Source organism: Vigna unguiculata, chromosome 8 (genome assembly GCF_037176805.1).
Source record: "Vigna unguiculata cultivar grain cowpea cultivar isolate G323 ecotype 2 chromosome 8, ASM3717680v1, whole genome shotgun sequence".
Taxonomy (NCBI): domain Eukaryota; kingdom Viridiplantae; phylum Streptophyta; class Magnoliopsida; order Fabales; family Fabaceae; genus Vigna; species Vigna unguiculata.
The window spans coordinates 9,615,415-9,640,566 of NC_140799.1; the positions used below are offsets into that span (position 1 = coordinate 9,615,415).

The following is a 25,152-nucleotide window of genomic DNA, read 5'->3' on the forward strand; positions in this document are numbered from 1 at the left end:
CTTATTAATGTATTTTTATTATCGATTGGATTGATAAAAATCATAAATTTTGATGGACACACTCTCATTTAATAATTTTATCTTTTAATTTCACAGTTTTCAATGATAAATTTAAATTGATAATAGAGTGTGTTACTTAGACTTCTTAAATATCTTAAATATAACTTAAATGTAAAATCAAACAAACTCTTAAATATTTATCCGTTAAAACATAAGAAAAAAGTTACTAAAATTCTTGAAATTACGAACTTCCGTTGAAGATAAATCCTGAAGAAGTGCCCGTTAGAATTTTAAAAAATTAACGTGTTTTTTCTGATGCATTGCGACAAGTGTGACATTTTTTCTTAGTGGAACCATAGTATGTTCCGAGACAACTCATAGGGTTTGAAACTTCTAGGGTCCGCCCATTCATGTTTTGTTTGAAACAGAGATAAAGTACAACGAAACACTCTCCAACGTTCCCATTTCTCTCTCTCAACTTTTCAAATTTTCCTCCCATTTCCGATCGTTACAATAGTTCAATTTGCAGATCCTTCTTCGCGAAATCCTGTTCTCCGATCTGCTAATGCGCTCCATTTCGATCTTCTCTATCTCGCTAAGGTCATTATTCCCTACCCCGTTCAATTCATTTCGTCTGTTTTTTCGATGACTTCGATTCGAATGGGTAAATATTCATTTTTTTTTACTGCTTAAATGGTATTTAGATCCTTGAAAAGAGAATTAGAGTAATACTAATTTTGTTACTTAGAAGATTTTTGAACATTTTTAAAATGGAATTTAGTGAAACTTTGAAAAACAAACGCTTTAAAGGTGTGGATTTGTAAAGGCTTTTGTGTTTACTTGCATTATTCGTCTCCTCTAAATATAGTTTTTTTGGTCGATTTTTGTTGTTGAAGGTGATGTTCTGACTTTTCTTTTGTTTCATTTAGTTCTGTGCAGGAGGGGTTTGTTCCTGTGGCTCTTTGGAACGGATTATAATGATTTGGAGAACCAAGTTTGAAAAGAGTTGCAATCCAGTGAGAATATGGACAGTGAACGGAGCGTGCCTGCTCCATCTCATGGGCAAGTTGACGGCGCTCAGAGAGTCAAAGCATTACATGGGTAATTTTGATTAATCTGTCTCATAATCTATCCCTATCTCTGTAATACAGTTTTTCTTTTGAGATTAGACAAAACAAAAAGCAGTAGGATTCCTCCAGATGGAGGAGTTTAGAGAGGAGGGGTTGGAAAAAAGTTATAATTTTGAGTAAACATGTGCTTTGTTTGAGATTGTTTTTTTAATTGAGAGACTGTTATATAGCATTTCAACCATTTCTTATTTATTTCTGCAAAATGCTTTAGGATTTCTTACAATTAGAAATAAGAAAAAACTATAATTCCCCCTGACAATACAGGTTAGATCGAGATGTTATAACTATTGATGCTCTTTTTGTGTCTTTGTTATAAAAGGCAATTTTAGTAAGTGATTGGTTCTTTTCTACCTTTCAAGTGTTGGCATGATTATATATTTATACACACACACACACACATATGTATATGTATATGTATGTGTGTGTGTGCATGTATGTATATTTCCAAAGGGGATGTTTTATGGCTAAGATTTATATAAATGTTGTACTTTCTTGAAACAAAAAGGCTGCATGATTAGCCAGGAGGATTGAAATACTTTCACATTATAGTTTATCTTCCAGCCTTCACTTTACAGTGTCCTTTTTATTTGAATTGATAATGTTCAGGGAGGGTTGTAGTTGGTAAACGTACTAGGCTTTTTCTTCTGTGAGACACTGATGATGTAGTTAACTGGGCTTTTGCTAACCATAAAGTATCTATTTGTAGGAGGACTACTGGCCCTACAAGGCGTTCTACAAAAGGGCAATGGACACTAGAGGAGGTAGTTTTTCTTAAGTTTAGCGATGTTTTTTGTGCTAGAAAATATTTAGCTTAGTTTATTCTTCTATGGCTTGTTAATATCTTCCATTCCTCTATACACTAAATAAATAAATACGTAACATATGAGTCATGTTACTTTTTGTCCTGTAGGATGACATCTTGCGGAAGGCAGTTGAGAAATTTAAGGGAAAGAATTGGAAAAAAATTGGTAAATATATTGATATTATTCATCGTACATTCTAGTTTCCAGTGTGTGCTTAAGTTGCTTTGCATCTCTATTTCTTGATTCATGTACCAGAAGCGAGCTTTCTCCAACTAGATACTTGTTCAAATGATTTAAATGAGATGAAAACCTATGTATTGTTGGGGGAGGGATTTGCTTTATTTTCCTTGGTAGGTTTCTAATGTCAACTCTCTTGTACTCCTAAACCAATTTGTAATTTTAATCTGTCCGAGTGTGTACCATTTATTTAGCTTGTCTCTTATGAGGGTTTGTTCTTTTTGCTTGGTAACTTTCTTAAACAAATTCAGCAAATCCATGTGTTTTTGTATAATGTATTATGCTTGCTTTTCTAATTACCAAATGTGTTTGAAGCGGAATGTTTCAAGGATAGGACTGATGTGCAATGCCTGCATAGGTGGCAGAAAGTTTTAAATCCTGAACTTGTTAAAGGTCCATGGTCTAAAGAGGTAATCTCTTCTTTCCATTTATTTTTTGTGCTCATTTTATCATGTTGGTTATTCTTTCTCCCTTTCCTTCTGAACCCTAAAGGATAACATCGTACTGGAGCCTATTCGACCATATTGTCTACTGTTAAATTAGAGTGCCTCCGTTCCTTTGATCTGACCTTGGACAATCAGTTTTCTAGTTAGATATATACTAATAACATGCTTGTTTAATCCAATTGTAAACAGGAAGATGAAATAATTATTGAATTGGTGAATAAAAATGGGGCTAAAAAGTGGTCATCTCTTGCCCGGCATTTACCTGGACGTATTGGTAAGCAATGTCGAGAAAGGTATGGTTATTGGATTGTATTGGATTTCTACTAATTCTTTCCTGTATTCATTAAGTTTCCTTTTTTTGGCAAATAATTTTCTCTCCATAGATTATTGTGTCCTCACAACCTTGTTATTGTATCCTGGAGTATTTCACTCAACCTTATTTGTACATCATTGTTACTTGTCATAATATCCATAGCTCAATCATGGATAATTTTCAAGAGTAGCCTCAAAGTCACAAGAAAAAAAATTTTCACTGTACAATGCAATATAGGTACTAGAAGAGTAGTTAAATAGTGCACCTTGATTTCCCTTATTGCCGTTTTGAATTGTGTCATGTCAAAGTTGCTATAGAGTTGCACCTGGCTGGTGTGCTTGGCATGTATGGGCAGCACAACCAATTCTGGGCAAAGGGTCTGCAGACTCTTTGATCACTTCATTAGTGGTGCTTCATCCATGTTGTTAAATAATCATTATGGTCAATGTCTTTAATCACTATCTATTATTTTCTATATTATATGCCAATATCTTTAATCACCACGATGGCCTGCCATGCCATGGGTTGTGGATTTCATGACCAAATTGTTGCTTTTAGAAAAGGTAAGTTCATACTTAAATATATTGACCCATAACAGCTGTTTGATTTATCTAATAGTATTCTCTTCTTGATAAGAACATCTTTTTGTTTATTTCATTTTAATAAAATAATGATTTTACATTTAAAAAATTGAAATTCACTCTTAAATCATTGAAAAGCATCCATACATAGATACTTACAAAATTATATAATTATTTTTTGGTACGGAAAATGAATCCATCTTTTGAGGTTGGTATAGTTTTGATTGAAGAGTCAACAAGAAGAACTCACATCATATGTTTCGAAGTTAAACTTTTGGGAACAATAATACAAAAGATGGGGAAATTAATAAGTGTGTCATATATAAGCGAGATGGTTCAAATGCAGAAAGGCATCGAAGGTTATTTATGATCACCTAGTACCTACTAACCGCAAAGTTAAGTGTTATTTGTAATGTGTTACATGTCTGGCTGTACTCAGGTTAAATGTAGAAAGAAGGCATAGGATGTTATTTATGATTTCCAAGTACCTAGTAAGCTCAAAGCAATTTTTATTGTAATGTTGTATGTTTAGCTATACATTATGGTAATGGGAATGTTAAAATGGACTGGTAACCATATAAGAAAAGAGGATACAAAATTAGTTAAGATGGTGTGGACAGATTTATAGGTCAATGAAAAGCACTATTGATTGATACATTATCATCAGATGTTATATGTTTCTTTTTGGTGTTTTGTTGGAGGTGACATTAATAAAATATGTTTTGTATGTTCGAAATAGTAGGAGAGAATGGGATTCCACTCTATCGCTTACCTTATTTGGTACCTATTTTCCTTTTACCTTTCTTTTTTCCATTGATTTTATATCTCTCCTGTCTATTAAACGGACACTTAGTCCCCTTAAATGGGAGTGAGGGTCAGTATGAAGGACTATGATAGGAACTTGGGTATTATGGTGTATCCAAGTTCCAAATCATATAGTGTGGGTTGCTCAGCAGAATATTTAAATAATTGGTTCTCCCTCCTCAATAGCTAGATTTTTGAAGTTGGGTTTTCATGGTGCTTGGGTACTTATCAATTGGCACCAAAGTTGGTTGTTGGCACCCATAATACCCAAGTTCCTATATCATACTATACTTTAAAGAGGTTAGTGCTTTCGTCAACTTGACCCATAGGGTAGGCATGATATGATATACGTTTTTCATTTGGTCTTTAAGGTTACTGAATGAGTTGTGATCTGTGTAGTCAACCTTGTCTTTTTGGGGATGTAGTTTCCTTTTAATTGTTGATGCACATTTCATTAATATAATTTGTAAAACTTGGTAGGTGGGTTAATCATCTTGATCCTACTATAAAAAAGGAAGCCTGGACTCAGGAAGAGGAGTTGGCTCTAATACATTATCATCAGATATTTGGGAACAAATGGGCCGAGTTGTCAAAGTACATTCCTGGAAGGTATATATGGATATTAAATTATTTTTCCATTAACTGTGAACGTGCTGTCAAGTTGCTTCCACGTCGAGTTACTGTTCTATTTATCTTCCAAGGCACATTAGAGATTTGGATTCACAAAGTATTGCAGGCTCTGGTATGAGAAAGACAATAAAATTTAATTGAACTTTTTCAGTTAGTTTTTATATTTTTTTCTATTCTAAAGGATATCTGGAGTAACTGTTTGAGATCTAAATTACAGCATGAGTAATGCCTGATTTATTCATGTGCCATTTTATTTCATTCTCAATATTCTCTGTAAACAGGACCGACAATGCTATTAAAAATCACTGGAACAGTTCTGTCAAAAAGAAATTAGATTCTTATTTGACATCTGGAATGCTTAATCAGTTTGAGCCTGTACCTCATGTTGGAAATTCAAATCAATCAACAAGGTTGCAGTGTAGTGGAGATGATAACTGTTCCAAAGGGATTGAAAGAGAAGAGGTTTCGGAGTCCAGCCAAAGTTCAGCTAATGCTGTTTGCTTTCCATCTGCTAGAGGGATGAGCAGTACTGAATTACAAACTGGAGAGGCGACTTGTAGGCCAAAGGAAGAATGTAATCTTCGAAAGGATCACAGTCCAAGTCGAGCATCTTGTTCAGAGCCATATTATGTATCAATTGATGATGTTAGTATATGCATTCCTGAAATTTCTCACCAAGAGGCATGCACTTCTCAGTTCATTGAGCAACAGTCACATGAACTGGGAAATTCCACAAGTGGGAATTGTCATTTCGATTTACATTCCTTACCCAATGTTTCATCAATGGTCGTGGGGCAGGATTCCTCGCAGTTGCATAGAGATTGTGTAGCTTCTGGTGAAATCTGTGACATGGTGAATGTTCCTTTTCGGACATCAGAGGCATTGGGTGCTTCAACTTCCATGGGGCCTGCATCTTTGGGTCCTCTTAAACCAGAGCATGTGTTGATATCTGATGATGAATGTTGCAGAGTTCTTTTTTCAGATTCAGTGAATGATGGGTGTTTCCCCCCTGTAGATTATATTAAAGGTGAAGAAACAGTTAAATTTTCTGGATGTACTTCATTTCGTTGCCAATCTTGTAATATCCAGATATCTGAAACTGGTGGATCCTCAACTCCTCAGCTAACTTGTCCTCGGTGTTCTAATAATTGTCAAGGAACTTCGTCCTCCCTGTCTAATCCTCCAGTATTTTCTGCATGTGATGATAGGGAGGGGCGAACAGCCAATGACAATCATTTATATGGGGCAGACGGTCAGCAATTGGTCTCCACAGCACCTGCTAACTTCACTTATGACAATTACATATCCAGTTCTCCCTGTGTTGATGGTATGGGTACTGTAGTAATGGAAGAAGCACGTGAGGAAAATGCAAATGTGCATGCAGAAAAGGAGGACTCAGGATCTCTCTGTTATGAACCTCCTCGTTTTCCAAGTTTGGATATTCCTTTCTTCAGCTGTGATCTTGTACAATCTGGGAGTGATATGCAGCAAGAGTTTAGTCCCTTGGGTATCCGCCAGTTTATGATGTCTTCTATGAATTGTCTTACTCCTTTTAAGTTGTGGGACTCACCCTCTCATGGTGATAGTCCAGATGCATTGTTAAAAAGTGCAGCTAAAACTTTTACAGGTACACCATCCATTTTAAAGAAACGACACCGAGATTTGTTGTCACCACTCTCAGATAAAAGAGTTGAAAAGAAACTTGAGACGGACATGACTACCTTCACCAAAAACATTTGCAGTTTGGATGTCATGTTCGGTGACAATGAGACTCAGGAAACAGATATCCCTTCATTGCAAAAACAGAACAGCAGTGCATGTGTTGATGATAATAAAGAAAATTGCGGACAAGGTTATGAGCCAACTAAGTATGCAATTTTCGATGAAAAGAACTCCCATGAAGATACTGTACACAATTCTCAGCCTAATGTAAAGCAACAGCAACTAAATATTGATGCCTCAGCTACTGCCATTGTAAGTATTAAGTACTAGTTATGTGAAATTTTGAAATACTTACTCTTTTCTTTGATGAACATTTTTCAGTTTATTCTATTTATCAGGAACAAGAGCCTTCTGGAGTTTTGGTTGAACATGATGTGAATGACTTGACGCTGTCTTCTCCTGATCAAGTTGGTTTAAAATCAATCAGAGGTCTTGGTACAAGTACTAAAACACCCAAAAGCATGAACAGATCCTTGGAAGAAGTTCCAAATCAGAACAGCCATTTGAAATTATCTTCTAAAAATCCATGCTCAAGGGTTAATTCTAATTCTCCTTGTGTTCGTGCAAAAGAGCATGAAAAACTTTCTGTTGCTGTTACTCGTGTACAAGCTCCAGCAGCTCCAGTGGACAATTCAGGGGAACAAACCAGAAAGGATGGTGGTTTTGAAACATGTAGCATGTAAAATTCCCTGTACTTGTTATCATTTAATTATTCCTGTCCATTTTGCATTGTTCCTTATGGATATAGTTGATTGTTTTTGATATCGAAACCGTCCGTAGGTACCAACTGCTAATTGGTTAAGCTGTTTCCTTAGAAATTGATGTGCCACATCTTAAAACTGTTTTATTTATTTATTTATTTTTTTCTGCATACTACTAGATTGTTTTCACATTCTGGTCCTAATTCTCTCATTGCAATTGACTGTCTTCTTGTTTGATGGTAGATTTGGTGGAACACCTTTTAGGAAAGGCCTTGAATCACCTTCCGCATGGAAATCTCCTTGGTTCTTCAACGCTTTTCTATCTAGCCCCGGACTTGGTACCGAACTTACAGTTGAGGTACTGTAGTTTTTCATTTTTATTTTTTTACAAGTATCTTGGTCTGTAGGTTAGATTTTAGTTTTTCACCGTGTGCTATAACCAGAAAACATGTTTACAGGATTTTGGGTATTTAATGAGCCCAGGTGATAGAAGCTATGATGCAATTGGGTTGCTAAAACAGATCAGTGAACATACTGCTGCTACATATGCCAATGCTCAAGAGATTTTGGGAAATGAAACTCCTAAGACATTACAGAAAGATTCATCTGGAAACGACAAGGATAACTGCCATGGTTCTCCCAATCAGCCTGGGAATCATTCTCAATTGGCTTCAAATGCATTGGTAAAGCTAAATATAATGTTTCCTTTTATGGCATTATAAGTATAGCTTGATCTTTTAATATGACATTATGGCATTACAAAAACCTGTTTGAATGAGTCAGAAAATTACTTTTTATTGTTTTTCTGTTTTCATTACAAAGTGAATATACGTATGACATTTTGGTTTTAAAAGTAAAACAGAATAGTTTTCTCAATTTTGTACTGTGGATTTTTATACTTGAATGGAAACAGAATAGAGAAAATGAAAACGGAAAATATTTGTTCAACCTATAATGACTCTAATATTCTCCTATCGATTGTTACAGTTGTATGGAATTTTTTGTTTGCAGATAGAGCGACGCACACTTGACTTTAGCGAATGTGGAACACCAAGCAAGGGTGATGACAACAAATCCTCAGCTATAAGTTCCAAAAGCCCTTCTTCGTATCTGTTGAAAGGTTGTAGATGATTGTCAAATATGGATAAAACCTGTTTTTGCTATGTATGAGTTAAAAATATATGTATAGTATTCCATTTCGATGAATAGTTTTTCTGTATGAAGCAATGAAGCACCTCGGCGATCAAAGCTGATTGAAATAAATATCTTCCTTTCATTCAGCAATGTGATGCCTGTTATAGTGTAAGTGAATATTTTGATCGGGTAAAACTTTCAATGTTTTGTCAGGAATTTAGTAAGTCAGTTCAAATTTGTTTTTGCTGGGCTAACTCTTAACATGCATTTTTTTTTCTCTTTTGATTTATCGTTGAGATAATTTTAGTTTATAGGAATGAATCGAAATCGGGGGCACTATGAAGAGCTATATTCAGTTTCGGTTGGACTCAATTTTTTCTTCTATATTTTGTTTGGATAATGATATTTTGACTCTTTTTTTTTTATCTATTTTTAATCTACACTTCTATTAATTTTTTTAATCGTGATGTGATGATATAAGGATGATTAAAATGATAGGTTAAAAGCAGATAAAAAAGTAGTCAAAATATTATCCATTTGTTTATCAACAAAATGCATTCAACAAAATGCATTTTGCTATTTCGTTTTTCTGTCACTAGGGATGTTGGCATGATGATCAAATAAAATGAAGTAAAAGAGTGTACTATTTTTCTTACACCGTCACTTTTACCAAGGTATTTTTCTAAAGTACAAAGAAGGTTCAATACACATGATGCATAAAACCCTATTCCTAAAGTTGGATTCTCATACATGAAAAGAATGAAACAAAAATATTACATTTCAACACTGATAGATTGAATTCTATGCCCCCTTTAGAGATTTAGTCAAAATGCTTAGAAGTTGTTCATTATTGTAGTCAACATGATAATCAATTTCTATATTTTATATGTTTTGTCCACTCATGAAATATTAGTCAAAATACCTAGAAGTTGTTCATTATTGTAGTAAAAATTTAATCTTATTCTCATATCCATTACCTTGTCTATGGTTTTAAATATTAAGGGTTAAATATATTTTTGGTCTCTCAATGAAAATTATATTTAATCCTCCTTGAAAACTTTGATCAAATTTACTCCTTCATATTTAGAAATGTGTGAATTTAGTCATTTTAACCAAATCTATAACAATATATAAAGAGGATTCTCTCTTTTGTGTCCACATTTCATAATACCAATTATACTCTTTACAATATAATTATTTATTAATTTTTTTAAAATTAACGGTTACTGTTACCTATTTTATATCAAACTGTTCATCTTTTTTTCTTTTTTTTTATTCATCAACAATTATTCTCTCTATTCATTTCATTTTATTTTTAATAAATATACATTTATTTTATATATTAACTTAATAACATTACACTATTATCACTTACTAATATAATATCATTCATATTTAAAAAATGTGTACACACAGACACGATAGTGCCTGTGTTTACGACACGATAGTGCCTGTGTTTACGCTAGTATTGTTAAAGTTATTTGACGTTTCGAACGTGTTGCATGATAACATTTGAGTTGTTTTATTGTTTGACATATTTTCGCTTTAATGTTAGTTGAAATGCTATTTGAAACGTGTTTGAAACGTCAAATAAATTTAATAAAGCATGGTTAAAATGATTAAATTCATGCATTTCTAAAGTTGAGGAATTAAATTGATCTAAAGTTTCGAAGAAGGATAAATTCCAATTTTTATTGAAAGTTAAGGAACCAAAAACATATTTAATCCAAATATTAATTAAAAAAATTGAGATTTCATTTTTTCATATACAACTATCAAATCACAATTTAATTTTTGCTTTTAGCCTTTTATTCAATATGACGCATTGTCACACTGAAAAGGAAGAAATGTCAAATAGCTCCTTCTACCACTTGAAATAGACATAGTGAGACACACACACACAACACATGAGAGTTCAGAATAAACTAATGAGTATTGACTAATGTGTCAAATTAAACTAATGAAATAATTTTCAAGATGAAAGCAAAGAATCAAGGAATAAAATCGGTAGATGAGGAGTTAGAGAGAGAAAAGAAGAAGATTGAAATTAGAATTGATTGGTAAGAGGGTTATGATTTATTGAAAAAAGTTGTTAGCTTATTAAATATCAATTTTAGTACCAATACAAATTAACCATCACTCATAATATTTTAATTAAATTTTATTCTCAAATATAATTTTACAATTAATTTAATAGAGTATATTAATACTAAAAAAAATTGGAACCTTTTATTAGGGGACCTAAATCAAGGATTTTACCTACTTAGGCCTTAAGTCGATCTTGACTTACACTAATTTAAGTATCATATAAGTATAATATTTCACTATGTAAAAAAAAAGGTTAAATAAGTTTTTATCCTTCAACTATAATAAAACATTGTAATTGGTCCCTACTCATAAATTTTATTTTGTATGGTCCTCTTACTTTCAAAAGCAATGGATTTAGTCCTCTCTTTCTAACGATGTTAAATTTTACCTCACTTGACAAACAACGTTCCATGTAGGCATCACACGATACTAACACGTGTCTGTCACTATATTTTATTTTTTCATTCAAATTCAATTCTTTTTAATGGAAGTGAAATATTTCAAATGAAATGGAAGAATCAGGAAATTGAATAATCATATTCCTGACTTCTTATTCAAATAAGAAAACTCTCGAGTGCTTCTCTATCCTCATCACGCCAAGCTCTAGTAAGGGCACTTAAGTCCTGTTGTTGCACGACTCTGGCTGGTTAGAGCTCTCGTCGGCGCTATCCGTTCTTCATCATAGCACTATCGAAGAAGGGATAACATTGATGGCTCCCGACGACGACGAGAAGAGCTTTGACCAGTTAAGGCACGTAGCGACAGAACCTAGGTGCCCTTCTTGGAGTTGTTCATAATGAAGATGGAATAGTATGAAAACTCTTGATCTTTGGGATCCTCCGATCATGTGGTTCAATTGCAATCTTGATTATTATGTAAACATTAACGAATAAGCTTAGGTTTAAGAGATCTTTCTTAGACAATAAGGGAGGATTAATTGGCCGAGTACTTAAAAATACGCTCAATTAAAACTTGTAAAAACCTTTTTTATTCAAATTCAATTGACCAACAAATTAGAGTATTATTGCTTACTACAAAACCATACATTTCAATGGATTGAAAAACAGAAAAAACATATTAATTTGTTCATGCAATATGATTCAACATAATGAAATATAAAATCAATCAACTCATTTCCTAGGAAATTCGGTTGGAACACGAAATACACCAAACTCACTTAAACAACAAGCTTTATCTTTGAAAATTCGTTTCACTGTCTTCGCATTCAGAAATCTCAAGTGTTACTTCACTCTTTGAAAAACCAACTAATATAGCTCGGTCATAAGTGAATTCAATAGGTTGATTTGTCAGTACAAAAATGAGGACCAAATTAACCACACAACAAAAATAGGGACCAAATTGAATAATTTTGACGAAAATAAGAACCAAATGTATATTTAAGCCTATAATGTAATATTGTATATAATTTTCTAGCATCTTCATCGTTGCATAATCTTTCAAAAAATTTGATCGTTGTGTAATCTTTGGATAAAATATTCATGTTCTTGATAACATTGATAAGATAAACTTTGCACAAAACAATCCTTGATATTTGATATGGATCCAAATAATAAAGGTTGAATTTTTTCTTCCATCCTTGAGTTGTAAATATGTAAACCATGCAAATATTTTTGACAAATAATATACTTTTGTTTATATTTGATTCTTCATTGCTTGCACTCTTGATTTATTTTACAACTAATTAATTCCTTGAATACATTTTTTAACATTGCTCTAATCTTGTTTCCTTATATATAGAAAATAGGCTTAATTATCATTTTGGTCTCCTAATTTGTTGGGTTGGTTCATTTTGGTCCCCTTATTATTTTTTGGTTCAATTTGGTCCTCTAATTCTTTAAAAGGTTCAATTTGGTCCCTGCCGTTAAGTGAACTTTAACACCGTCTCCTTGACCTGCCACGTGTCATTTTGTGGAATTTTCAATTTTTTTTAATTTTTTTTAATTTTTTTTTAATTTTTTTTAAAAAATTAAACTGCCACGTGTTACCTTATGGTTGTGACACATGTCAATTTGAGATTATTTTTATTTAAAAGAATGTACTGCCACGTGGCAGGTCACGATTGTGCCACGTGTCCAACTAACATTGGTTGTTTTCAATTTAGTCCCTCTATTTACAATTTTGATTCAATTTAGTCCCCCAATTTTTTAAAATGATTCAATTTTGTCCTCTCTAATTTGATACCAAATTAGTAATTAAGCTTAATTATAACTTATATATACATATTAAAATAATTTTTATTATATTTATAGATTAAATTACTCCATCTAACTATTTAAATTATTATTATTTTTTACATGTATAGAAAATTTCAAGTGTAAAAAATTACAAGTGAAAAATGTAAGAAATGAAATAACATGAGTATTTAGGGAGTGATTTGATGTATAAATGGTAAAAAATCATTTTAACATGAATATATAAATTGTAATTAAGCTTAATTATTAATTTAGTATCAAATTGGAGAGGACAAAATTGAATCATTTTAAAAAATTGAGGGACTAAATTGAATCAAAATTGTAAATAGAGGGACTAAATTGAAAACATTAGCTTGACACGTGACACAATCGTGACCTGCTACGTGGCAGTACATTTTTTTAAATGAAAAAATCTCAAATTGACACGTGTCACAACCATAAGGTGACACATGGCAGTTTAATTTTTTTTAAAAAAAATTTAATTTTTTTTAAAAAAATTAAAAAAAAATTAAAAAAATTTGAAAATTCCACAAAATGACACGTGGCATGTACGGAGACGATATTAAAGTTGACTTAACGGTAGGGACCAAATTGAATCTTTTAAGGAATTAGAGGACCAAATTGAACCAAAAATAATAAGGAGACCAAAATGAACCAACCCAACAAATTAGGAAACCAAAATGATAATTAAGCCTAGAAAATATGGTGGCGTTGTTTGTAATGTTAAAAACACTTTGTAAGCGAATTAATTCTTACAAATTATATGTCATATATGAATATAAAAAAAGTAAACTATTGGCTTAAGTTAATCAATCGATCAACCCTTGTTAATTACACATACCATTATATCATTTATCATATCGTAAAAATTCTTAAAAGGCTCTCATACACATACCTTTATACCTTTAACTTTGCTAAATAAAACACATGTTAGAAGATTAATTATAATTAACTTAAATTTATATTTGTTACCATTAAATCATTATAGTGAGAGATAATAATGTATTTAGACAAGTACTATATAGTTTGATTTTTAACAATTTATTGACGGTTTAATTGTGTGTTCTTCTATTAAGAAGTACCATGAAATCGGGAAATGTAAAAGATCTGGTGCAACGGTGAATCCATTTCCATGAAATCGTGAACGTACATTGAATCTCTATCTCTGTTTCCGTTATGTTCGACGACGTCGTTCCTTGCTAATCCACTTGGTAACACTCTTCCATTTCTCTCATCGTCCTACTCGACGGAGGATCTTCCATGAGTGCCTCCAACAAATGGAGAACAATGCCACCGCACCACCACCAGCAGCCTCTCTGCACGCGCACGCACCAGATCGGAGCCCTCCTCCTCGTCACCACCACCTTCTTCTTCACGCGCCTCCTCTCTCCCTGCACCCTCTCCACCAGCGTCGTCCACGTGTCACACCCGCAGTTACAGTGGGGGCAGTCGCAGCTCTCGCTCAAGATCTACGTCTACGAACCTGAAGAAATCAACGGCTTGAATAAACTCTTGCACGGACGAGACGGTAAGGTCACGGAAGAAGCTTGCTTAAAAGGCCAGTGGGGTACTCAGGTAATTATTTAATTAATTAATTAGTTAATTAATTAACTATTTCAAATCCCAATTTTCTTAATTAGTTAATTGATGTTGATTAATTTTTAGGTGAAAATACACAAGTTTCTTCTGCAATCGAAGCAACGGACGCGGAAGAAGGAGGAAGCGGATCTGTTCTTTGTCCCATCGTATGTTAAATGTGTGCGCATGATGGGTGGCCTTAACGATAAAGAAATTAACAACACCTATGTTCAAGTAATCCATTCTCAATTCTTTCTTAATTTCATTCCCTCAATTTGAATTGCAGTTACTTTGTTTTAACTGAATTTCTCGCAGGTCATAAGTCAAATGCCGTATTTTCGATTATCTGGGGGCCGCAACCACATTTTTGTTTTCCCCAGGTAGTAAAAAGGGGTTATTAATTTCTTGTAGAAAAATGCTAACTAGTGTAGTTAGGGAATTGATTAAGAAGTTGAAAGTTTTTTTATTGGGAAGGGGAAAATTGTACTGTATCAAGGTTTTTTAATGCGCTCCCATATGATTTTAAATAAAACCTTACCCATATTAATTCCTTAATACAATGGTTAGCAAGGTCCTTTGTTGTATTATGAAAAGAAAAACTACATTGCAAATAATAGCTAATGCTTGATGTGTCTTTTGTGTTGTGGTCAGTGGAGCTGGTGCTCACTTGTTCAAATCATGGGCAACGTATATAAATCGCTCCATTATTCTTACACCGGAGGTGAGCACTTTTTGCTTATTATTGCTGTTTATTTGTTTGTGTGTGAATTAGAACTGCCAAGATTAGGTTTATGAACCAAGCTGCTTGTTTATTGTAATGGACTGTGTGTGTAGCAATTCTCTAGATGAAATTGTGTGTAATGTAGATAGGTCAGTGAATCAAGCTGCTTGTTAGGTGTTATGAATTGTGTCTTTAGCAATTATGAGGATGAAATTGTGTGTAATGCTGAAACAAGCTTCGGAATAAAGTAGCGAATGTGTGAATTGGCATGGATATGGCAATGCCGAACTGTTCTTATGAAATAATTAACTACCGTCTGTTTTATTTTTGGTGATAGTATCATATAAGGATTACTTGAGAGGGAATGGAGTGAGTGTATGTTTTTCCATCATTTTCTTGGTGGTGGTTGATTTATGCCATTCATTTTTTAATCTACTTGGAGAAAAACTTGTAAAATCTCTAGAGCTGGGAACCTACCTTTGATAAGTAAATTTGATTTTTCCCCAGTCCTGACTGAATACTTTGAAGAATTTGGTTTTAGGGTATTGCCTTGTCAATTTCATAGTGAAAAGAAGCTTTAGAATGATCAAGTTTCAAGACCAAGTAAAGCCGAAAGCACATCTGCTTTGTGGTAACAGTACTTGATTTTTCAACGTGTTTATCTTTTATTTGGGTTGTGTATAGAGGCATCCTCAGAAGAAATGACACATAATTCTCTCTAATTTTTCTACACCGGTGGGGGCATTGCTTAAAAGCTTAACCCTGTTAAGAGGGTGTTTAGTTTGCTGAATAAAAATTGAATAGTGTCCCTGGAACCAACGTTAACGTTGAACTTGGGGATCAGAAGGTTATAAAAGAACATAACATGAGGATCGGACCCAACTTCGAAGAATTATGCGTATACAAAAAACTATATTTATAGACATGCATATACATGTCCCTATTTTGTGTTTTTGCGTTTGCTTGGTCGGGTCTCCCATACTTGCTAGATTGTGAGTTTTCAGATATACTTTAATTATTCTTTTACTTGTACTTGTCCAGAAACATAGAAATTAGCTAGCTATCTTTTTATTAATCTTTGTCTAGAAAAATAGGAATTAGCTAGTTATCCTTTTATATCTATATTTTTTATTATTTATTATTTATCCTACCCTTATCTTAGGAAAAGGGATTAGTTAGAGAGGGATGTCATGGGCAGGCCCATCATATTTATAAATAAAAGGATACTAAGGTAGAGTGGAGGCATTCAGATCAGATCAGTAAACCTTGCAAGAATAGAGCAGCGTCTCATTTGGTACAAGGCTCTGATGTATGGACACATGATATATCTGGTCCTGTATCAGTATTAGCGATTTAATTTGTGATTTTCGGATATTGTATATTCCTCGGTGCTTATTTTCAAATATAGAAGAGAGAATTTCAAACATGTGGCGCATCTCTATATCTATGTTCTTGTGGCGTTTTCAGAGGGCATTACTTTTTTCTTTTTTTTTTTCTCTTTTAATACGTATGTTGTCAGATTTAACCAACCTCGATTTGTCACTCTAAAACCTACTACTTTAATATTTATTTATAATATCTTTTCTATTTTTATATATTAAATATTTCTTCTGTTATATACTTTTAGTGCTAAAATTAGTGTGTTTTTCAGAAATTATATAATTTTCCATTGATTAATCGATTTTATCATATAATGATATAATAATAGTAATAAAAGTATATAATAGCTCTTTAATAATTAATAATTGAATAGGGATGATATATTTTTAAGATAAAAATTGTAATTCAAAATATACGCCAGTGGTTTAAAAAAGTTATAATTGATTTATTACTTGTATATTTGTATTATAATAGTAATAAAAATAAGAGTACTATAAAAAAAGATATTAAAGTGGAAATACTATCTCCAACTTTTGTTAATAAAAATGTTCTTTCCCTTTCAATTTCTGTTCATAACATGTTCCCTCAATTTAATCAGAGGTTCCTCGAGCTAAAAGTTCATTCTTTGGCATGCCGTTGTAGGGGGATCGGACTGATAAGAGAGATACGAGTGCCTTTAATACATGGAAAGATATAATCATTCCAGGTAATGTTGATGATGGTATGACAAAAACTGGGGCTACCGGGGCTACCGTGGTCCAGCCTTTGCCTCTGTCTAAAAGGAAGTATTTAGCAAATTATTTAGGACGTGCGCAAGGAAAAGCTGGCCGGCTTAAGCTTATAGAGCTTGCAAAGCAGTTTCCAGAGAAGGTATGTCATTTTCTGCACTTGGTTGCTTCTGAGTGATATTTTGCCATCATTGTTTGTCAGATGATCTCTTCTAGAATTTTTCTTTTTTCATTTTTGCTACTAAATTACAAAATCAGTGAACGTGATGCTAATGCAATCCTTATAGCGGCTAAGAAATTTTGATTATCATTTACATGGATCCAATCCTCATGTTGATTCAATCCTTGGAATTTGAAAGAACTTCATTCCCATTGAATGTTGCAAAATTATTGGTTTATTTATACTGATTATGGATGTTTTTAGTTGTATGTCAAAACCATTTTGTTTCACCATAATATTCTTAAAGGAAAAAATTAACTGTTGCTGTCCTTTATATGCCATTGTAGATATGCTCTCATGTCTGTTTATACTCTGTTGTAACTGGATGGATTAAGACAATGCTTATGCTTATGCTTATTCAGACTATAGAATGAATCTTTGTCATGGTACAGAAAAATATATTAAGCAGTATTGATGGTATAAACAGTTGGAATGTCCAGATTTAAAATTCAGTGGACCTGACAAGCTGGCCAGGAAAGAATATTTTGAACACCTACGCAATTCTAAGTTTTGCCTCGCCCCACGTGGAGAGTCATCTTGGACACTTCGGTTTTATGAGTCCTTTTTTGTGGTATATTATTCTCCCCCTCCTTGTGTTTATCTCTCTTGACCAGATGTACATGAGAAGTAATCCATATTGCATTTGACAGGAATGTGTTCCAGTTATAATATCAGATCAAACAGAATTGCCATTCCAGAATGTCATTGATTACAGTCAGATATCAATAAAATGGCCGTCTAGTCGAATAGGTCCTGAACTGTTGCAGTACCTGGAATCTATACCAGGTGGAAATGCAGCTTCCAGTTCCACACACAATACCCTTGCTGTTATATATTTCTAAGCTTTAATTCTAATTTATTTGTTTTGATTATTGCAGATGAAGAAATAGAAAAAATAATAGCTCGTGGTCGAGAAGTTAGGTGCTGGTGGGTGTATGCTTCGGATTCAGAACCTTGTTCAGCAATGCGTGGAATTATGTGGGAATTGCAGAGGAAAGTAAGGCAATTTCACCATTCAGCTGAAACATTTTGGTTGCACAATGGATCAATTGTAAACAGAAACTTGGTTCAATTTTCCAAATGGGAACTCCCTGTGCCTTTGCCTTGATGGCCTGGGAGATAGATGATGCCCTTGTACAAGTTTTTTTTCTTATACGTCTTATTTGAAGCTCATGTTAGGTGCTCTTGATTGTCATCATCTGCTCAAACAAGAGTTCAGAGCGGGACTATCTACTTTATCTTGAAAAATATCATCTTATCCTTTATGAGGTGCTGAATCTGCTCAACCGTAACTCATCTCGTTGGTGAGAACAGGGGTAGTTTATTTCAAAACTCCTAATTTTATTGATAGTCGCAAAATAGGTAAAAGAGAGTAGAGGATTAAACTTATAATCAAAAGGCTGGGGTAACTATCGATCTGGACTTGAAGGCCAGCCATAATGGTCGATGAAGCCAGGGAATTGCTGGTTTTAAAGATATAGTCGAGGAACCCATTGCTGAGTTTGAAGATTATGTAACATCTCCTGGATAATGTAATTTGGTGAGAATTCTAGTATATCCGAGAGAGGGGCCAAATCATGATGGTCAATGTGAGGTAATTGTTGCGTTGTTGAGGGAAGCTAACCCTCCAGGTCAATGTGGTGAAGTGCCAAGTTATCTTTAAAGGTTGGCAATTGCTGCTGTCTTAGTTTAGCATGTATTTGCTCCATTGAATTGTATAGAACACTGCGATGTTGAGGCAATTTGTCATTTTGCAAGCCTACAATTTCTCTTGCTTGTTCACTTACCAAAAGTTGGAAGGAGGCGCGTATTTATTCAAATGCATATTAAATAATTTTCTTATAAAAAGTAAAAATATAAGTAATGGAAATGTGATAGACACGTAAACGTAATAGTAGAGAATTAGGGCTTTGATGGTGCACCGTGAGTTTCTCCATGATCGTGGACAGTTTATTTTGAGTTTTCTGCCTCGATCTTTTCTCCATGATCGTGATCAGAGTTCTTTGAGTTTTAAGCCTTGATCTTCTGCTGCAATTGAGGTTGTCTTAGCTCTTTCTGTTCCGGTTTCTACTGCACACCATTTGTTAGATTTTTTGGTCTTCTTGCTGCGTTTATGGGGCTTGTCATTGAATTTTGCACGTTGCGCTTAGCTTGGGTGTCTTGCTCTTAGTGTTATGTGTTGTGAAACTAGTATTGCAAAGGTTGTGCGAAGGTTGCACAATATTGGTACTGCAAAATCCAGCCCTCAGTTTCGTGAGTTCTTCTTCCTCCCTCAGATGGTTTCTTCAATCTCTGATGGTTTCTCGAATGTTACATATAAGCCCTCAGTTTCGTGAGTTCTTCTTCCTCCCTCAGATGGTTTCTTCAATCTCTGATGGTTTCTCGAATGTTACATATAAACAGTTTCTTGTTTGGGTATGGTCGACGATTTAAGGTAGACCTCTATCCGCAATTGGTGGAACATTGGGTTTCCTTTGTGGGTCTATCTGTTGTAAAAAATTGACAAATCACGAACAAAACAATACTTCCTGAGGCGTGTAAATTCACTATCCTTAAGGACTTATCCGCGGTGTGTGCGCAAGCCCCCCAGGATACAACAGGAACTTCTCGGATCTTCCGAGAATCTCAGAACTAGCAAGAAAGTACTCTTGAGAGAGTATTTAACCCAGATAGTAGAAGAAAGAAATATGAGAGAGGAAGAGAGCTTGAAGAATGAAGGAGAAGATTGAGAGATGGTGTGTTTTGGAGAGCACCAAAACCACCTATTTATAGGTGTGAGTGATGAATGGTGAATGGCTGAAAATTATAGCATTTATGGAGAAAAATCAATGCATGGCAACGGTAAAAGAGTATCCCTGCAACGTACAAAAAAACAGCCAAGCTTTCAAGTTTGAAAATCTAAACGGATGCACCTCACTCATAAAACTTGAAACTGTAGCATTTATATTTATGGCATGCAACGTTCAGATTCTTTTGCAATAAAAAGGATTATTCTATAACAATCCCCCACATATTGCAAAAGATAAGAAAAGAAAGATTGAAAGAAGAAAATTCTGGGTCTTATAGGACGTAAATGCATCGGAGCTGGTATAGCAAGCTATATGAACCAGTCCTAGACAGATAAACTTAACACACAGTGTAGTTGGTATAGCAAGCTATATGAACCAAAGACACTTGATGTGTGTTAGTGGTTTATCAATCACAATACACCCCCACAATCCTTGCTGTTAACGCTGTGTTGCGCTTACTAGGCCATGCGCGTGCCCGGTGTTCATGAGTGCTCTAGAGATCATGCCAAGATCTCATACAAGTGGCCCCACTCGACACTCATATAGGTGATTTCATCAAGTGTATGCTGCAAATCATACACCACCCGTAAGGGATATGAAAATCATTAAAATTTTGTTTAAACTAAAATTCTTATACCACAACAAATTTTAATTTACAAAGTTTAACCACTCAATAATACAGTCTTTAGCACTTTCACATACACCATGGGAATGGACATAATTGATAAAAAAATCAATTTAGTGCTATCAGAACTAACAAGTGACTTGTTTTTACCCACATGAACCTTATTCATGGGATCTCCAATCACAAAGGTTGGGTTACCATCACTTGTTTGTTTGCAAGTGGCTTAAGTCCCATTCCCCTCGATGTTTCTAAAATCATATTTCTTCCCAGGGGTTTTGTCAGGGGATCTGCTAGATTCCGTTTTGACTTCACATAATCAATGGAAATAGTTCCACTCTTTAGCAGCTGCTTAACCAGATTATGTCTCAATTGTATATGTCTATTCTTTCCATTATAGTTTTTGTTTTTAGCTATAGCTATTGCCGATTGGCAATCACAATGTATAGATACAAATGGGGTTGGTTTCATTCCTAAAGGAATGTTTGCTAAGAAGTTTTTCAACCACTCAGCCTCACTACCAGCCATCTCGAGAGCAACAAACTCAGATTCCATTGTTGATCTTGCAATAATTGTTTGCCTAGCTAATCTCCATGTAATCGCACCACCCCCAAGTGTGAATACATAACCACTAGTGGATTTTGTCTCATCTGAATCAGAGATCCAGTTAGCATCACTGTACCCTTCTAGTACAGCGGGAAATCCACTATATTCAATGGCATAATCCATTGAACCTCTTAAGTATCTCATAAGCCTTCCAAGTGCATCCCAATGCTCTTGATTAGGACATTGATTGTATCTACTCAGTCTACCTACTGCATAAGCAATATCAGGTCTTGAAAAGCTCATTAAGTGTAGTAAGCTCCCAATTATCTGGGCATACTGAGGTTGAGAAATAGATTCTCCTATATTTTTCATTAATTTAGAGTTAGCATCATAAGGGGTACTCACAGGTTTAAAGTCATAATATCCAAACTTCCTAAGAAGTTTCTCAATGTATTGTTCCTGGGATAGTAATATACTATCTCCCTTCCTTATGATTCTAACACCTAAAATCACATTGGCTTCATCCATGTCTTTCATTTCAAACTTAGATCCTAGAAACAATTTAGTTCTAGAGACTATATCAATGCATGTACCAAAAATTAACATGTCATCCACATACAAACATATAATGACACATTCACCATTTTCAGATTTAGAGTACACACATTTATCAGCATCATTAGGTGAAAACCTATCACAAAGTAACACATTATCTAGTTTTTCATGCCACTGTTTTGGTGCTTGTTTTAACCCATACAAAGATTTTAAAAGTTTGCACACCTTATTTTCTTGACCAGGGACAACACACCCTTCAGGTTGAGTCATATAAATTTCCTCCTCTAATTCACCATTCAGAAAAGCAATCTTAACATCCATTTGATGTATCACTAGCTTATGGGTAGCTGCTAGAGCTAACAAAACTCGAATAGAGGAAATCCTAGTCACAGGGGCAAAGGTATCAAAGTAATCTATGTTGGGTTTCTGAGTAAAACCTTTCGCTACCAACCTTGCCTTATATTTATCTATGGATCCATCAGGGTAATACTTTTTCTTAAAGATCCACTTACAACCAATGGGTTTTGCTCCTTTAGGCAAATCTACTAAGGTCCAAGTATTATTTTTCTCAATTGATTCAATTTCAGTCTTAATAGCCTTATCCCATTGTTTTGCATCAAGAGCACTAGTAGCCTCTAAAAAACTTGTTGGATCATTTTCAACTAGATAAGTATAAAAGTCATCTCTAAAAGAAGTTTCTTTCCTTTGCCTTTTACTTCTTCTTAAACCCTCACTCATGGCATCACTATTAGTATCTATAGGTTGTTCAGATGTATCACTAACCTTTAAAGGAAATATATGTTCAAAAAAATCAACATTTTTTGTCTCCACAATAGTATTATGTTCAATCACATCACTTTTAAGAATAAGAAAGCTATAGGCAGCACTATGTTCAGCATAACCCAAGAACATACAATCAGAGGTTTTAGAGCCTATTTTTCTTTTCTTGGGATCAGGTAACATTACTTTAGCTAGGCACCCCCCACACTCTCAGATATTTAAGATTAGGTTGATACCCTCTCCATAACTCATAGGGAGTTTTACCCGTTTTCTTATGAGGTATCCTATTTTGTAAAAAACATGCAGTAAGAAGGACTTCTCCCCCAAAGGTTATCAGGTGCATTAGAACTAATAAGCATGGCATTCATCATTTCCTTAAGAGTTCTATTTTTTCTTTCAGCTACTCCATTAGACTCAGGTGAATATGGTGGGGTTACTTCATGGATAATACCTTCTTTTACGCAAAAGTCATTAAATAAAACATATTCACCACCTCTATCAGATCTAATCCTCTTAATTTTCTTATTCAATTGATTGTCTACTTCTGCTTTATAAGTTAAAAATACATCAAAGGCTTCATCCTTACGTTTGATTAAGTACACTTTGGTGTATCTAGAGAAATCATCTATAAAGGTTACAAAATAATTTTTACCACCTCTAGACATGGTTTGTTTTAAATCAGCTAGATCAGTATGAATTAACCCTAACAATTCTGTTTGACGTTCTACGGGATAACATGTTTTCTTAGTTATTTTGGATTCTACATATACATCACATTTACCACTTTGTTTATCATGCATATTAATTAATCCTAGTCGTTGCAATTTCATAACATATGAGGAATTCACATGTCCTAATCTAGCATGCCACATATCATATGAGTCAACGATATAAGCAGAAGAACATGATTCATTTATAATTTCTGAAATATTGAGTACAAAGAGACCTTGATCACAATATCCCTTCCCCACAAAAAACATTATTTTTTGTCATTACAATCTTGTCAGATTCGAATGACACTTTAACCCCCACTTTTCCCAGTAGTGCTACAGAGATTAGATTAACTCTAATAGAGGGCACATATAACACATCACTCAAGGCCAGAGTCTTCCCAGATGTGAGTTTTAGAAGAACCTTTCCTTTTCCAATGACTGGAGTTGTCTTGGAATCACCAAGATAAACATGTTCTTCTCCATCCCTTACACTAGTGTAGGAGGTAAAAGCACTCCTGTTTGCACAGATGTGCCTGGTAGCACCAGAGTCTACCACCCACTTGCTCACATTGGTAATCAGATTTACTTGAGAAACGACCGCAACTATAGTATCATCTTCCCCTTGGGCTATATTTGCTCTAGGAGGATTGTCGTTTCTTGCTTTGTGCCTGCACTGAGGTGCATGATGGCCTGGCTTCCCACATACGAAGCAATTACCCTTTTTCTTAAAGACGGGGTTAGATCCATTGGGACGGGAATTTCGAAAGTTATTTTTCCTTTTGTGATCAGGTTTGTTCTCGTACCTTTTTAAAGCAGGTTTGTCTTCTACCACATTTGCCTTTGTGGATAAAGCTTTGGCCCTTGCAGTAGCACTCCCCTTCCTGTTGGTGTCTTCTATTATGATGTGTGTAATGAGCTCTTGAAGCGTCATTTGCTTGTGTCTATGTTTTAGTTGTTGTTTATAGTCAGTACAGGATGACGGTAATTTCTTGATCAAAAGTTCTAAAACAAACTCATCAGGCAGGAGTATGTTCTCTGCTTTGATATCTTCAAGTAACTTGTGATATTCGTTGATTTGAGTCTTTATGTCTTTGTCTTTGATCATCTCCCAACGGTAGTAATTCCCTATGACGAACCTTTGTCGGACGACATCCTCAGCAGTATATTTGAGAATCAACGAATCCCAAATTTCTTTCTTCCTTATATGAGCAATACACATCGAACAAATCATTAGACAAGGTGCTAAGTAAGGTGTGTCGGCATACCTTGTTTGCATAAGTCCAATCTTCAACTTGTTTGGCACTGGATTCGTCAGGTTTTGAAGTTGAGAGAGCCATAGCTACTCCATACATGTCTAGAAGAGTAGACACACGTTCTTGCCAGCGTCGGAAGTTCTGCCCAGAGAATACCTCAATTTTAGATACATCCGGAAATGGTTTCGCAAAGACGGTCAGAGTTCCGGAACTATTTTGATTCTCCGGCATAGTAGAGTTGTTGTTGTTGTCAGCCATAAGTCCTTAAGATTGTTGTAAAAAATTGACAAATCACGAACAAAACAATACTTCCTGAGGCGTGTAAATTCACTACCCTTAAGAACTTATCCACGGTGTGTGCGCAAGCCCCCCAGGATACAACATGAACTTCTCGGATCTTCCGAGGATCTCAGAACTAGCAAGAAAGTACTCTTGAGAGAGTATTTAACCCAGATAGTAGAAGAA

General features: G+C 34.5%; 2 protein-coding genes and 1 pseudogene across 3 annotated transcripts; 2 read left to right on the forward strand and 1 right to left on the reverse strand.

Annotated features, from left to right (window-relative positions):
* Nucleotides 1–311: 311 nt before the first annotated feature.
* LOC114194448 (transcription factor MYB3R-1-like) lies at nt 312–8,651 on the forward strand. 2 transcript variants are annotated; one of them, XM_028084664.2, is made up of 12 exons: nt 312–600; nt 930–1,101; nt 1,837–1,891; nt 2,041–2,098; nt 2,486–2,580; nt 2,806–2,909; nt 4,795–4,923; nt 5,226–6,918; nt 7,005–7,345; nt 7,611–7,725; nt 7,826–8,050; nt 8,379–8,651. In XM_028084664.2, exons 2-12 carry the CDS (start codon nt 1,025–1,027, stop codon nt 8,496–8,498), a joined length of 3,012 nt encoding a protein of 1,003 aa, XP_027940465.1. In that variant the 5' UTR covers nt 312–600; nt 930–1,024; the 3' UTR covers nt 8,499–8,651. The 2 variants fall into 2 exon arrangements, with proteins under 2 accessions (XP_027940465.1, XP_027940466.1); XM_028084665.2 differs by having other exon boundaries at nt 365–664.
* Nucleotides 8,652–13,879: 5,228 nt separating this feature from the next.
* On the forward strand, nt 13,880–19,194 carry LOC114195472 (Exostosin family protein). Its single transcript, XM_028085958.2, has 8 exons — nt 13,880–14,377; nt 14,468–14,614; nt 14,696–14,760; nt 15,032–15,101; nt 17,124–17,351; nt 17,857–18,000; nt 18,080–18,215; nt 18,308–19,194. The coding sequence occupies exons 1-8, from the start codon at nt 14,063–14,065 to the stop codon at nt 18,535–18,537; spliced, it is 1,335 nt and encodes a 444-aa protein (XP_027941759.1). The 5' UTR covers nt 13,880–14,062; the 3' UTR covers nt 18,538–19,194.
* A 4,878-nt stretch (nt 19,195–24,072) lies between these two features.
* Nucleotides 24,073–24,945, reverse strand: LOC146884117 (uncharacterized; annotated as a pseudogene).
* Between the last annotated feature and the right edge of the window lie 207 nt (nt 24,946–25,152).